The 16,676-nt window shown below is 44.1% G+C and overlaps 1 protein-coding gene across 1 annotated transcript; it reads left to right on the forward strand.

The window, feature by feature from the left end:
* The first annotated feature begins 10,013 nt into the window (after positions 1-10,013).
* Positions 10,014-11,375, forward strand: LOC111174778 (follicle-stimulating hormone receptor). Its single transcript, XM_022573890.2, has one exon. The coding sequence runs from the start codon at positions 10,197-10,199 to the stop codon at positions 11,373-11,375; it is 1,179 nt and encodes a 392-aa protein (XP_022429598.2). The 5' UTR covers positions 10,014-10,196.
* The last annotated feature ends 5,301 nt before the right edge of the window (positions 11,376-16,676 follow it).

The raw sequence follows: 16,676 nt of genomic DNA on the forward strand, positions 1-16,676 counted from the left end.
CAGAAGAGATAATACAAGGTACTAGAGTCTCTGTAAGTGCTAGAGGTCAGAAGACATCACAGCTGGCTGGGGTGATCTATCTAGTTCCTTTCCCAATCCTCCATCAGTGCCATTCCCCAGCCTATCTTTGAACAAAGCAACAATTTTCTGGGTGCTTACTATGTGAAAGGCACTGCTGAGAATGCAAGGAGCCCTCTGCCCTCCAGGAGAGAGAAAATGCAAATACAAACAGCTAGTATATAAAGCAAAAGATGGTACGTGAGAGAGGCAGAAAGTATACAGACTATAGTGCTATTGCACTCTTAATGGCATTCAAGGAAAAATACATCTACAGCTGTTAAAAATGATGGGGATGACAGAATCTCAGAGATGTCAATGCGAATCTGTTTGGGTACTCTATTTCTGCATAAAAGCTATCCTTAAACTCAGTGCCTTAAAACAATCATTCCATTTTCCCCACAGTTTTATGTTTTAGAAGTTTGGGTGGCTTGTCTCTGATCCATGTGATGTCGGTTCAGGTGGCTGGGTCCGGGGGGTCTACTCCAAGCTGTACCCTTCACCCATATATCTGGTGCATCTGTCCTCCTTGGTACCTCTCTACAGACACACACACACACACAGAGACACACACACACAGAGACACACACACACAGAGACACACACACACAGAGACACACACACACACACACACACACGGTACCTTGTCCTCCAGAACCCTCTGTGCATGGCTTAGACTTTTTCCAGCATGGCACTCTCAGGGCATCAGAGTTCTTTCACTACAGCTTAGGGCTCTATAAGACCAATTTAGAAGCTATCAGTGCTCTGAAAGGCAAGGTCCAGAGCTGGTACAGCAACACTTTCATCATACTCTACTATAGGCCAGAGACATCACAGTTCAGCCTGGATTCAAGGGAAGGGCAAACAGACCCTCTATGGAAGAGTAGAAAGAATTTACAGTCATCTTTAATCGACTACAGAGTCAATGAGAGAATAGCATGGCGCTGCACAGAATACAAAAATCTGTTTATTTTTGGAAATATTCAATTACTGTGATTTTTGTATATTTTAAAATCAAGGGGGGAAGGCATAACTAAGTAAGAATAGTCTGTTTTGTATCACTTGATTTTAGAAATATGAAAAATGTTGACGGCAGGTAATAAATGATTGCCCTGGTTTAAATTATTCCTGAAGCACTTTGTTTATACCTTCACCTCACTCCTTGGAGGAAGCCTTGAGCTGCTTTAGACAAAACAGGCAATCTTTGCTCCCTTCCATATTTGAGGGAAAAAAGACGACCCCATAGACCAGGCAAAACAAGAACTTCGTCTCCGGGACCAGAGTATCAATAGCAGAACTGGTCAGAGGAGCAATTGCCTGAAGAGAGAAACTAGAAAGGTTATTTTAGGGCAGAGAATACAGTTGAGAAGCTCTGCAACACTGGAAAGGCTAAGTGGAGAACAGGACAGGACACCTGGATCTTTCAGCAGCAGAGAGCGAAGACTCCTCACAAGGACACAGGTTCATGGATCAGACACTTATCTCCAGGGACCCCAGCTCTGAAGAATTAGAATACATAGGCAAGAACTAGAAAAGAGACCTTGGAACACCGAGAACTTCTACCTCATGGTGATGGCAATGACTGTTGTGAGCAGTAGTTAAATTCCAGATCTATGTGGAAGGTAAAGCCAAGTTATTTTGCTGAGGGTTTGCATGTGGGGTGTGAGAGAAAGAGGAGTCAAGGATGACTTCCAAGTTTTTGCAGGAACAACTGGAAAGGCTGTAAGTAGAGCAGGTTTGGGGAGATATCGGGAGCTCAATTTTTAATGTCTAAAGCTTCACCTTCTTATTCGACATCCAAGTAGAGATTATAAGGAGGTAGCTGAAATATGAGTCCGGAGTTAGGAGAGAAAAGCAGCTTCAAGATAAAAATTGGGAGGGGGGAGGGGACATCAGCATATAAATGGTGTCTAAGTCATAAGACTAGAGGAGTTCACCTACAGGCTAAGTGAAAATGGAGGAAAGAAGGCTAGGCTCTGAGCCCATGGGTCTAAAAGTTAGAGTTCAGGAAGGAACCAGCAAAGAAGGAATGTCCAAAGAGTCAGGAGACAAATATAACTAGATATAAAGAAAGTCACCCGGAAGATGCAAAAATTCTATATTTATATGTACCTAAAAAATTATCTTCAAAAATATGTAAAGCAAAAATTGACAAAACTTGAAGTAGTAGTATACCAATCCAAAATCATAGTCGGAGATTTTAGTGTACTTTTCTCAGGAGTGATAGAACAAACAAGCGAAAAAATCAGCAAGCACACTGAAGTATTTGAACAATAGCATTGACAAATTTGATCTATTTGGCATCTAACAAGGAGGGGAACTAAGTAAAATTTACATAGGTTTTACATAAATGGTAATCCTTAACTCTGATAATGTAAATTTGTCTAAATATCAAGCAGGGCTTTAGCAGTCCTGAGATTATCGCTACTAGTCCTAGGACTTAAGGGCCCAGTGAGGATGTGGGAACTGGGACGACTGGTAGCTGCTGGATCCTCAGCAGATCTGTTTGATGACAGCTGCAATCACAGAGGAGCTGCTGCCTGAGGTAAAGAAGGAATGAGAAATGCCTAAGTTCACCCTTCCACCCACCCTCCAGTCCCACCAGTGCCATCTGCTGGACCCAACTGAAAGCTGATTGACAAGGTGGTACCTAGGAAATGGAACCCTTGGAGGCCACCTCTCCTGCAATACAGAGCAGAACACAGAAAAGGGCACAGAACGGATATGAGAGAAGTGAGGCAAGACCAGCACATCATGTCCAATGCTTTGTACTTCATTGGAAGTGTAATGGGGAACAACTGACTGGTTATAAGCAGGAAGTCACAATTAATTGGCATTTTTAAAATATCACCCAATCTGCAGTGTAAAGATTGCGTTAGAGAGAGAGCTAGATGGCCACGATGATTAATTTTATGTGTCAAGTTGACTGGGCCATGGGATGCCCAGATAGCTGGTAAAATATTATTTCTGAGTGTGCCTATGAGAGTGTTTTCAGAAGAGATTAGCGTTGGAATCAATAGACTGAGTAAAGAAGATTCATCCTCCCCGTGTGGGTGGGCATCATCTAACCAGTTGAGGGCCCTAATAGAACAAAAAGGCAGAGGAAGGGCAAATGTGCTTCTTTTCTTCCTGAGCTGGAACATCCATCTTCTCCTGGCCTTGTGCGTCAGGGGTCCTGGTTCTTGGGCCTTCAGACTCTGAGACGTAAACCAGTGGCTGTCCCGGTTCTCAGGTCTTTGTCTCTGACTGAATTATACCACAAACTTTCCTGGGTCTCCAGCTTGTAGATGGCATATCATGAGACTTGTCGGCCTCCAAAATCACATAAGCCAAATTCCATAATAAATCTCCTCTTATATATCTCTATATATCCTAGTGGTTCTGTTTCTCTGAAGAACCTTAATACAATGGTCATGAGAAGAACAGTTATGAGACTGTTGCCTTTCTCTCTAGGCAGAGATTATGGTGACTTAGACTAAAGCTGTGGCAAAAAAAGCGGACCGATTTGAAACAAATGTAAAAGTTAGGCTTGTGAGAAGAAGAAAACTGAGTCCGAGGGAGGGAGGGGGAGGGGTGAAGGATGACTCCCAGGCTTCTATCCTGAACGACAGGGGGAGATGGAGGAATCATTTGCTAAGATAAGAAAAGCAAAAGGACGAACATATTTACAAGGACGATGGTAAATTCAGTTTTGATATTTGCAAGTGATCAAAAGAGTGGGATCTGATGGACAGTGGATTATCTGGGCTTGGAGTTCAGAAGTAGTATCTGAACTGGGATATACATTGGGAAGCCATCAGCATATACCTGGTATCTGAAACCAAGGAAGTGGGTGAGATCACCTGGGAAGATTATGTACAGTCAGAAAGGGGCCTGAGTTTAGAGGAACTCCGATAGATAAAGGAAAAAGAAAAAATCAGAAATAAGTCAAAGTAGATGTCAGAAGAAATTGAAAAGAATGTGATGCCAAGAAAAAGACTGTCTCAGGAAGGAGGAGTGTTTTACGGGTGAAATGTAATTGAGAAATCAAGAAGGTTAGAACTAAGAGCAACTTCCAATGAAGAACTAAGGTTAGAACTTCTAATGAAGTACAAAGTGCTGGCTATGATGTGCTGGTCATCATAGCTACCTTAGTGTGTATTGTTTCTCTAGGGACTGGGAAGAAACTGAGTTGGATTAGGAAATGAGGAAATGGTGACATCAAGTATGGACAGCTAGTATAAGAAGTTTGATTGGGAAAGGGAAGTGACAATAAGGCAGCAGCTACGAGTAGGTTTCACTGAACAACAGAAAGCATTATAAACTTTTGAGCAAGAGAATGAATGGCACAATGAAAACCAGGCTTTGAGAAAGTAATTTTCACCAGACTGGGAGAACATACGGGGGAGCAGATATATATTCACACCCCCGAGTTTCATTGCTCCTAGTGCCCAGTGCTTTGACTTACAGGAAATGCAGACATTAGAAGATTCTCCTTCACCAAGTATATCCAAGGATGCTTGAAATGAATCCATCCTGGTCATCACTTGCTACCACTCCCATCAGAAGTACTCATTTACGGCCAACCTTCTGGGCCCAACAGGTCTAAGCCGATGACATTTAAATCTCTTCACTCCCACCCCACTGGTCAGGTTGTTTTGAGGGTTTCAGCTGCCAACGGTGCTGTCAGAAAATGGCCCATGTTACTGGTGTTGCTGCCAGAAAGGATGGGACTCTGGAACCCTCCAGTGACAGGGACCTGGTTAAAATGACCATTTACACTGGTTTCCATATAGACCTCCTGGTTCACCAAGGCAGAGGCTCTCCGACAAAGCAAGAACAACTGCGTGTGTGTGTGTGTGTGTGTGAGATGTTTTCTGATAACAGCGGCCAGTCATCAAGTGCTGTCTGTTGGTCAGGAAGTTCTCTATGAACTTTAGCTCATTTAATTCTCACAACAACCCTCTGAGGTAGGTATGATTATTATTCCTGTTTTATAGCCGAGGAAACTGACACATGGAGAAATGAGATAACTTGACCAAGGTCACCAGTCTAATAGATAGAGGGGCAGGGTACACGAGCAGGCAAGTCTGGCTGTGGATGCCACGCTCACCACCACCACTCTCTATTGCCACTTTGACTTTGTGCTGAGGGTACCTCTGTTGCCCACCAGATACCTTTTCCCCTTATGGTGTGTTCTCTTTGCATCCTTTGCTGAAATATGGCCACAGATGCCACCCCAGCTCACTGGATATATTTTTACATCTAGTTTTATGGTGAGGAGGAAATGATCTCACTTCCTTGGTCCTATGCAAATTCGTGGGTATCTATTCTATAGATAGACTGTGGAAGGGGAAAGAGATACATTTAAGCCCCAGATCAGCCAGGATGCAAGTACATCCAGGATACAGAGTGGCATGTTATCTATTTCCTCCTACCACAAATATAAGGGCCAAATGTCCCTTTAGCCAAATATTAATCTGACCAAGGCGTGCTGGATGAATTGGAGTCTCCCTCCTCACCCCTGTAAAAATATTACTACTGTAGCTGCTATGTTGACGGCTAACAGAGCAGAAAATGTTAGGCCCATAGTAATCAGGTTATGTTTACCTTTTCTCCTCACAGAGATATTTCAAGAACGAGGATCCATTCCCTGCCCAGCTATGGCTTAGGAAATCTTAAGAAGCTGCGGGCCAAGTCAACTTACAACTTAAAAAAGCTCCCCAGTCTGGAAGCTTTTGTCACACTCGTGGAGGCCAGCCTCACCTACCCCAGCCACTGCTGCATCTTTGCCAACTGGAGGCGGCAGATGTGAGTCTTCTCGTGTCCGCCCCCGAGCCCCACTTGGGCATTTCTCCAACGCAGACCTTGGTCCACAACTTCTACACCTGTGCGGCATGAAGAGGATCCCCTGGCAGAGGCACCCACGATGAAATCCCTTAGGCAGAGTCTAGATCAAAGCTTTAGTGTTCTCTCTGAAAATGGGCTCACAGGAGAGGGCTACCCACATGGCAGGCTACCTACCAAATATTAAAGGAGCTAACATGAAAAACACCAAGCAAGCCTGACTCGCGGCTGATGCTTAAGAAATATTTGTTCCCTCTTCCCTTTGTCCCGACATGGATTTATCCTTCAAGTTCCAAACTCCGCACCCCATGAGTGTGCCAGGGACCATCAAAGTCGGCTTTGGAAGGGAGAAGCAGAGGTGCCGTAGCAAAGACTGATGCACGCACCCGCAACACATCCCAGCAACTAGAAACCTCCCTAACCCATCTTTGGAGCTTAGCACCTCAGAGGGAGGGCTAAGATTGTGACACCTGTTCACTTTGGCTTTCCAGGCTGCTCAGGTTCCCGGAGCCCCAAATTACAGAGGGTAGTCCAAACAAAGCCAAGTCCTAGTGGGTGACGGGTTAAAAAGTTGAGGTTCTGGAGAGAGCGGAGAGGGAGTACTTTAGAGATTACATGTTCAGGTATTTAAAGGATCCACTGGAGATATAGTTTATTGGGTATCAGGAATTCTCAAAGCTTTCTGCCTCTCCTGAACTCACTGATAAAGTTCATGCCACACCGTGGCACTCAATCAGATGACGCCTCATTCCCACTCCTGTACTGTAGCCCAGCACGAACACAGCTTCTGGGATGCTCTTTCAACTGCTCAACGCAGTCTCTATTATTCAACCTTAACATGCAGACGTGCCCCCTTCTCTAAAGCAAAGTGAAACAGCCAAACAGTACACACCCTAAGTTAACTAGCAGTCCACACTCAGACCCATTTAAAGGATCTGCGGAAAAGGGGCCGCTCTTCAGAATTAGCATGCATCATTGGGGAACTCTCCAGAATCAGACACTCCTCACAGATTAGCTCAAGGGCCAGGGGATTTCTTCCTAATGACTAGAATTCTTAAGGGCTTGGGCTAAGGCAGCAAGGCCCGCCTCTTTTATATTCCAGGAAGAGATATTCCAGCCAGGGCAAGAAAGATACCCATTTCACTGCCAAAACCCTGGAACTAAATACCCCCCAGAAGAAATCTCAGAGGACGTTAAGACCACTGAAGGAGCTGTACATCATGTGCTGTCTGCCTCAGCGCCCACACCCCAGAGAAATATATCCTCTTCCTCTGTTGCTCAGACTCCCCTTCGTAGTGTAGATGTGGCCTCAGGGCTCTCGCGACTAGAAATCTCCGCGTCTGCCTTACACTGTACCGTGACTTGAAGGCTTCCCTGATCCCTCCAGACCACCAGGCTCTCACCCCTTCTAGGTCCCTATTGTAACTTACATCAGGGCTCGTCAGGTGCGGCAAAGGAGAGGCCCACGCCTCTTCTAGGAAGACATGCCAAAACGGGGTAACAAAAATAGCAATGGTGTTTAGTCTTTATGTTTAACAAATTCACAAACCCAAAGCAATATGGTTCTGCTATTCAGAAGATAACTGTAGGTGTGGTTAGGTAATGACATTTGAGTTTAAAGTTGTGTGATGAAATTGTTCCTCCAATCCCCATTTGGAAATAATGCCTGAAGTGTAAATGTTAGGCCCTTGTGACTGTGACATTTTGGCCCATGGACCCCGTGGACTTTCATGGAAAGACCATATTAACCATGCCCCTCATCTGTCATTTAACCAGTTATGTCCATACTCAGCTTGCATTGATATTTTGCCCTAGTTTTGTTATTTATTGTATTTAGGCCTTTTCTTCCCGGCTAGATTTTAAACTGATGCACTGTGGCATTATTCATTGAGTACTCACATAGGGCCTAGACCTCAACATGAACTCAGTAAGTAACCACATCCTCTCTCTTCATATTGCTGATACTTGTCAAGGACTCACTGCCAGGCACTGTGATACTTTGCAGCTTTATCTCATTTAATTTTCACAAAGGTAAAAACACCATTTTTATTCCCTTCTCACAAAGGCAGAAACTGAGGCTCAGAGACAGTAAATAACTTGACGAACACCAAACAAACTCAGATCCAACCTCTCTGGTCTGTCTGTCTGTCTGTCTGTCTGCAAAGCTCAGGCTCTCGGCCACTCCGCCATGCATTTCCCAAGTATCTGTTCATTGATTTATTGGGATCCAAGAGTACTACTTTTTAACCTCACCCCAAACTGAATTCCCAACTCTTTATAAAACTTAGGATTTGCCGAGGTACTGCAGAGGCATGATTTTATTTCCCCTGCTTCCATTTTTCTTTCTGTTCTTCTCCAAGAGACATACATTGTTTACCCTTCCCCCACTCATGTCACTGGGTCACTTCTGTTTCAGGAAAGGGAAGCATCTATATTTAAAATATGTTCGTAGCAGTATCAAAAATAAGCACCTTCACCGAACCCAACATAAGCCCCGGGAAGTGAAGGCTGTGTCTGTCTAGATGGTCAGATCTGTTTCAGTGAACCGAGTCACAGTCTGTTGGCACCAGGTTACTTACTTCCTGTTCCTAGAACTGGGCTGCCGCTAATCCAATGACAGGGTTTAGGAACTGGGAGTTAGAATAAGAAACAAAGTGATTCTCTTGTCCCCTCTTTGCCCATCTCTGAACTTGCCTCACCTTTCTTGTAAGATCTCTGACTAAACCAAAAGATTTTCTGCACATTTTCAATTACACGTATGTTAACTGTTTAACCACCTTAGTGAAAACTGTGACTGCTGTGAGAAGCTCTATCAGTCTCTAAAACAACAAATGACACATTATCCAGGAAAGAAAAAAAAAAAAGGAGTCCCTTGATCCAAGGGAAAATGACTTTCTGGCAATTCAGTTCACTTTCTGGAGGGGAGAGAAAGGAGAGGGTTCTCACTAACAGCCCCTTCTCCTAGAGGTTGATGTGGAAAAGTTCAGTCCGGGTCTGCTGGCACACTTGGCCAGCCCTCATCGTTTAGTACCTAATGGAATCTTTACCTCCTCCACGCCCCAGTCACTCTCTCCATCTTATTGGGAAGGGGGGTCTTTGAAGAGTTTTAACGCTCACCTCCCCACTCACTTAAGAGATTACGTTAAGGCCCGGGAGATATGCAATACCATTGCTGTGAGCTTGCCCTTCAGGGAGGGAGGAAGGGAATGGGGTGTGTGTGTGTGTGTTTGTGGGGGTGTGTGTGTGTGTGTGCCTGCGTGTACACACACACATTTCCATCCAAAAGAAGACCCAATGTGAAACATTCCCATTCCTTAAGCCTTTGCTTCAAAACATAACTAGTACCCTCTGGCTCTACATGCACTGTCCACTTGTCTGGATGGAATATTTATCATCTGGCTTTCATTCAAATCCCTTCTGCAAGTGCCTCTGTTCTGTTGATGAGGCCTCTTGTACATTGGGGTTTAAAGGGAAAGCTGAGACAGAAATGTGAGCCCGAGAAGAGGCAGCTCCTCAGGGAATGAGTTACAATCTTGGAATAAATTAGGCCCCCTTGCACCTGCACTTGCCCTTTTGGGCACTCACTAGCGAACTACTTAATGTGAGAGAGCCAGGATTACCTTGCAAATACATGCCTGAGGCTTGTTGTGGCCCCTGGGGAGTGAAATAATAAAGAATAAGCCCCTCACTAACATTTACAGGCAAATTAGCAGACCTCCTGGTAGCCTGAGTACCAAAGAGCCAGGGACAGGGCTGGCTGGGAACCAACTACAGCCTCTGATCTTCTAATTTATGTAGATAAAATAAACTCTTATTTGAGTCAGAGAACAGTCCAGCTCTTCCAGGACTGGAGTTTACAGTAGAGGAAAGGGGGTATACCCTACTCAGGCATATGAAGAGAGAGCTGAACGGAGATGGGGAAGGGTGAGGGTAGAGTTGATATCGTCTGTAAATTATTTGCACTTAACAGCAAAGCTTAGCTAGTCCCAGGCGCCTTCCTCCCCACATTCAGGTTGTGGCCAGATGGTTTCCCCAGTGGACCATCCAACTCTACGAATATATGCACGAGTTGTTCTGTTCATTTACAGTAAGCAGCATTAACCCTTGAGTTTAGCCTCAAGGGCAGACAAACTGTTAGAAGAAAAAACAAAAAAAACTCTCAGGAAGAAACCCCACTCTCTACCCCGTGTAAAGACAGTGATATATTTGCCAATCTGGATCCAACATATTGATTCTATTCCTTTTTGTATTTTTCTAGCTCTGACCTGCATCCAATTTGCAACAAATCTATCTTAAGGCAAGAAGTCGATGATATGACTCAGGCTAGGGGTCAGAGAGTCTCTTTGGCAGAAGACGATGAGTCCAGCTACGCCAAAGGATTTGACATGATGTACAGTGAATCTGACTATGACTTATGCAATGAAGTGGTTGACATCACTTGCTCCCCCGAGCCAGATGCATTCAATCCATGTGAAGATATCATGGGGTATGATATTCTCAGGGTCCTGATATGGTTCATTAGCATCCTGGCCATCACTGGGAACATCTTAGTGCTCTTAATACTGATCACCAGCCAATACAAACTCACAGTCCCCCGGTTCCTTATGTGCAATTTGGCCTTTGCCGACCTCTGCATTGGGATCTACCTGCTGCTCATAGCGTCAGTTGATATCCACACCAAAAGCCAGTACCACAACTACGCCATTGACTGGCAAACTGGAGCAGGCTGTGACGCTGCTGGCTTCTTCACCGTCTTTGCCACTGAGCTCTCAGTCTACACTCTGACAGCCATCACGCTGGAAAGATGGCACACCATCACCCATGCCATGCAGCTAGAACGCAAAGTACAGCTCCGCCATGCTACCAGCGTCATGCTGGTGGGTTGGATCTTTGCTTGTGCAGTCGCCCTCTTTCCCATCTTTGGCATCAGCAGCTACATGAAGGTGAGCATCTGCCTGCCTATGGATATTGACAGCCCCTTGTCACAACTGTATGTTATGTCCCTCCTTGTGCTCAACGTCCTGGCCTTTGTGGTCATCTGTGGCTGCTACACTCACATCTACCTCACGGTGAGAAACCCCAACATCACATCCTCCTCTAGTGACACCAAGATTGCCAAGCGCATGGCCATGCTCATCTTCACTGACTTCCTCTGCATGGCGCCCATCTCCTTCTTTGCCATCTCTGCCTCCCTCAAGGTGCCCCTCATCACTGTGTCCAAGTCAAAGATCCTCCTGGTCCTGTTCTACCCCATCAACTCCTGTGCCAACCCCTTCCTCTACGCTATCTTCACCAAGAACTTCCGCAGGGATTTCTTCATTCTGCTGAGCAAGTTTGGCTTCTATGAAATGCAAGCCCAGACCTATAGGACAGAAACCTCATCCACTGCCCACAACTTTCATCCAAGGAATGGCCATTGCCCTCCAGTTCCCAGGGTTACCAATGGTTCCAATTACACACTTATCCCCCTAAGCCATTTAGCCCAGAACTAAAACACACTGTGCAAACGTTTCTGAGTGTTGAATGACAATTAAGTCTTGCCTTTGAAGAATACGCCATGGCAGAGCTGACAGAGCACTTCTACGTGCTTCATCTAATTTAATCTTCCGGGAACATCCATAAGGTAAATTAGTCAGAAACTATTAAATCTATGTGATTCATTAGGAAGCTGAAGTATTAATAACAACATTAATAATTAAAATAATGTAATGCTACATCACATTTGTTTTATCCTTTATAAATGTTCAAAGTGCTTTTGTTCGGGTCATCTCAGCCGATCCCTAGAAAAGTCCTATTAAACAGGCAGAACAGGAATTATTCTTGGAGTTTTATAGATGAGAAAAACAAGACTCGAAGGGTTAAGTGACTTGCTCAAAATTGCTTGGCTTACAAGAGGCAGAGCCAAAATTAAGTGTTCTGACTCCCAGGGAACTTCCAAGAGAGGCCACACAACACTCATTCATTCATTCATTCATTCACTCAACGAATATCTACTGAGCACCGACGTGATGGCTTTGTAATGTGTCAACTTGAGTAGGCTGAACTACACTTGCCAGAATTCCCTTTCTTATATGCTTCCCATGTGGGCCACAGGGATGATTCTCAGGAATATAGGAGGGTGGAAGGGAAGCTGCAGCCATTTTCTCACTTACGCTTTGTTGCTCAGCTGCTGGTTCAGCTCACTGCTGTGATGCAACAGCTGGGCCTGCAATGGCTCCACTATCCCCTGAAATCTTCTTCAGGTTCTCTGCTTCCTAAGCCAAGTATACGTGTTTAGCTCCATGATGAAGAACCCCAACTTCTGCAGAACACTTATCACCAAGGTCAGAAGCCACAATAACAGAAATGGAGCTCAGTTTGACCTTGTGGGGGTCCGTCTCGTGCCTGTGGCTTGGCTTCAAGCATGCTCGTGATCTTCCCTTATGACTGCCTGCCCTATGGACTTCAAGCTCTAGCATCAGATGTAGAGACAACATCCTTACAGAGACCACTTAACCAATCCCCACAAGCATGTAAGCCAATTCCCTGTAACAAATATTTACCCCACATATACCTACATGCATGCATGACTGCTTTTGCTTCTTCAGTCAAACCCTGACAGAAGACACAACCTATATGGCGTGCATATGGATTATAATGTTAAAAACAGCAGCTTTGGAATCGGAGCTGAGATTTTATTCTTACTCCATGATAAGCCAGGACTCCTCCTCCCTAGGCTCAGTGTCTTCCTCTGTAAATGGGAGTTGATTATAACATCTAACTATTGGGCTTACTATAAGAACTGGAAAAGAAAATAGGTGTAAAGTGCCTGATGCTGTAATAGGCTTGTTGAATGTCAATTTACTTCTCTCCTCCCAGATCAATGCCTGGACTAGTGCCTAGTTCTCCCGACCATGATCTAGAACTCATTCCATCACATCATATTACTCCTGACACATAACTATACTTCCCCTATTTTCACCTTTGACTCCATCTGGATAATCTGGATCATAGACACCAACCACAAATCCCCATCAAGCACTGTGCCATGACCAGCCCACAAAGCTCCGAGTCTCCTCGGAGAGTATCCTCTTTCCATGTCAAAGCCAATCCCTCCTTCTCTTGCCCCGTTTCAAAAGTTGGTCCCAAATGCATTAACAGGGGAGTCCTTAGAGGGCTGAAGAAAAAGCAATCACCTCTGCTGATGTGACCTGGCACCATCTTGACCTATTATGAGCATTAGTGAGAAATGGAATAAGTACCGTAGAAATAGTACAGAGCTGAGCTGATCAGTACAGGAGCCATTAGCCACATGTAGCTATTGAGCACTTGAAATCTGGCAAGCCTGAACTGAGACATGCTGTAAGTAAAAGACACACTGCCTTTCAAATACTTAGTGCAGAGAAAAGAGAATTACAGTATCTCAAAAATCTTGATATTGATTACATCTTGGAACAATATTATTTTGGACATACTGAGACAAATATATTTAAAAATTAATTTCATCTATTTTTTTAATATCCTTTAATGACGCTACTAGAATATTTAAAATTACCTAAGTGCCAGTAGTGGGATTGCTGGGTCATATGGTAGTTCTACTTTTAGTTTTTTAAGGAACCTCCATACTGAATGGATAAAGAAGATGTGGCACATATATACAATGGAATATTACTCAGCCATAAAAAGAAACGAAATTGAGTTATTTGTAGTGAGGTGGATGGACCTAGAGTCTGTCATACAGAGTGAAGTAAGCCAGAAAGAAAAAAACAAATACCATATGCTAACACATATATATGGAATCTAAAAAAAAAAAAAAAAAAGGTTATGAAGAACCTACGGGCAGGACAGGAATAAAGACGCAGACCTAGAGAGTGGACTTGAGGACACGGGGATGGGGAAAGGCAAACTGGGACAAAGTGAGAGAGTGGCATGGACTTACATATACTACCAAATGTAAAATAGATAGCTAGTGAGAAGCAGCTGCATAGCACAGGGAGATCAGCTTGGTGCTTTGTAACCACCTAGAGGGGTGGGATAGGGAGGGTGGAAGGGAGACGCAAGAGAGAGGAGATATGGGGATGTATATATATGTATAGCTGACTCACTTTGTTATAAAGCAGAAACTAACACACCATTGTAAAGCAATTATACTCCAGTAAAAATAAATAAATAAAATAAAATTACCTAAGTTGATCATGTTTGTGGCTCATGTTGTATTTCTATTGGAGAGCACAGGTCTAGAGCTATGTGAAAATGAAGCATTTTTATTTAGCTTTTTCCTCCCCAGGCCCCCATGCCACGCTGCCGCACTGTTGGGCTCTCCCAACTCCATCTGCAATCATTTTTCTTCCTTGTTTGTGGCCAGAGGGAATGTATTTCTGAATTTGGACTCAAAAGCAAGTAGCAGTTAAATGAAAAACAGGATACAGTGTTAAGTATTTCACAGCATAGCTGCTGATGACCCAGTGGTTTAACAGACAGTGGTTCTGAGAGTCAAGAATATGTTCAAAGATAAACTTACACCAAGAGAAGCTCAGAAGACTTTTGTTGCATTACTCTGTCACTACACTTCCTGGTAAGAGAGAAGACTTTTCTCAAGTAAGCAAATATATTTATAGGTAGCTAAATTCAGTGTTTCTAAACCCTTCAGAAAAGTCCTAAGGGAAAAACACTTTCTCTGTTTCCTGTATTTGAATGAAAAACAACTTGAGTCCAGTGTATCAGTTACTCTTGCCCCTAAACAGTAACAATACAGGTAACACCTCTAGTCTGCACGTCCCAGGGTGATGCTTCAGTGTAAGTGGTGACCCAGGAAAATAAAAGAAAAAGGAAGGGGGAAAGGAGAAAGAGGGAAGGGAAAATGGAGAAAGGGGGATGGGGAAGGAGGAAAGGGGAAGGAAAGGAACAGAAAAACAAAAAAAGAAAAGAAAAACAACCAAAATAAATGCCAAAATGTTATCCCAAATTGTTCTTTTTCTAAAACTTTTATTTATAATCCTGAACACCATAGAGGGCCAATATCTCCCAGAGAATTCTTAAAGTACACATGTCTCCAGAGGTGAGAGTCAAAATATTAACAACTGTTACAACCCAGGTACTGATCTCAGAATGAACCCTGGCTGTGAGCAATCCATTGGGCCATCCTGATACAAACTGGGTGAATGCCAGCCCTGCATGTTTACCTCCCACCCCCCAACCTCAACCTGGACCTGCTCCCATGTATCTTTCCTCAAACTTTAACCCACCATAAACTCCTTCAGTCCCATCCTGGCCAGCCTCTCATATGACCTTCCTCCTCAATGCCCCATTCCTCCTGATTCTCCTTCACTGAATCCCAAGAAGCTGTCAGACAGTATAGGATCCTCCTTGGAGGGGTCAGAGCAAAGAAACTGAATGAGTAAATCCAGAAGCTCTTAGGGAACAGAGTGAAATGATGAACTGGGTATACAGATTAATAAACAATTTTTATCTTGCCACATTCAGAAGCAATAATGGGAGGAGGGGTGATGGCACTGGAGACTGTATTTCACCACAGGGCTCCATATGTTAAATGTAAGGTACCCTCCAGACCCTGTTTCTGGAAGGGATACATGGAGGGTGGAATAAAACAAGAGGAAAAGCCCTTCTTGTGCTTGCATCAGCAAGATATAACAGATCACACCAGAAGTGATACTCTGCCTTATTTAGGCCAACATCGTTTAGCATTCATGAGAAAATCAGCAAAACATTGCTGAAACTGATTTTTTTATTCTAGTGTGATAGCTGCAAGCTTTGGGTTTATGAAGTATTTCATTTTATTACGAAAATTTATGGAGACAAGCAAAGAATGAAGTTTCCGACTCTGGACAGCGATCCAGATAGAGAGGGAAGAGAGCATTAGATAAACAGGACAAATACATAGAAAGTTGTGTCTGTTTAATATATAACATTAAAGAAACTAACCAGAAGTCAGCACAAAATAAAGCCCAACCATGAGGTCAGGCTTGCTGGTTCTCAACAAAATGTATTCATTCAGCTGCAAGCAGCAGAAATTCCAACTAAAAATACCTTAAGTAATGAGGCCAATTATATAAGATGCTCCAGACTTGGATGGGCAGCTTAATGGTCTCAAGGACCTAAGACCTATCCATGTTTTTGCCCCACCATCCTTGGAGTGTTCAGCCACGCTTCCCTCATGGTAGCAAGGTTGCTGTAGCAGTTCCAGACACCACAGGTAGGCATGAACAAATCCAGAAACAAAGAAGAGAGGTCTTTCCTCCATGCACCTTTCTTTTCAAGGGGAGAAAATTTCTCCCCAAAGGCCCTCAGCAAACACTCCTTCCTCCCCATTCCTGAAGATTGCTACCCTGGCTGTAAGGGAGGTGGGACAATGAAGCTGTGCCATATTTAGCCTCTAGGACAGCAGGATGGCTCTGCCAGCCAGGGCGGCAGAGGAGGAGCTACAGCGGGAGGAATGATGGCAACCTCATCCTCCACCCTGAGTCAATTCAGATCCCCTCCCGCGGGATGAAGACCGTGAGGCTCCAGGTCAGATGCACACGGCACACTGACACCTCACATTCTGTGTCCTCGTCCCTCTCTCCTCTCTCCCTCCACCTAGCCCCTCTCCTCCTCCCCATGTTAGTCTCTTCTACTCCTCCCTGGAACAAACTTTAAAAGTTTCTCAGATCTGAAAGCAACCTCTAGAGTCAGACATTGCCCAAGAAATGCCCTGTTTGAGGCAAGACGTAGAAAAGAAAAAGGAGAATAAAGAAAAAAAGTAACAAAAGAAACGCACTAGGATAGGAAGAAGGAAGATATGAGGAGAAGCAGAG

The sequence above is a fragment of the Delphinapterus leucas genome, chromosome 13 (genome assembly GCF_059928025.1).
Source record: "Delphinapterus leucas isolate spDelLeu-1000000601 "Yukka" chromosome 13, BTC_Dleu_Yukka2, whole genome shotgun sequence".
NCBI classification, from domain to species: Eukaryota; Metazoa; Chordata; class Mammalia; order Artiodactyla; family Monodontidae; genus Delphinapterus; species Delphinapterus leucas.

Coding starts and splice junctions, on each gene's coding strand:
- LOC111174778 (XM_022573890.2), top strand. CDS start 10,197: ATGACTCAGGCTAGGGGTCAGAGAGTCTCTTTGGCAGAAGACGATGAG.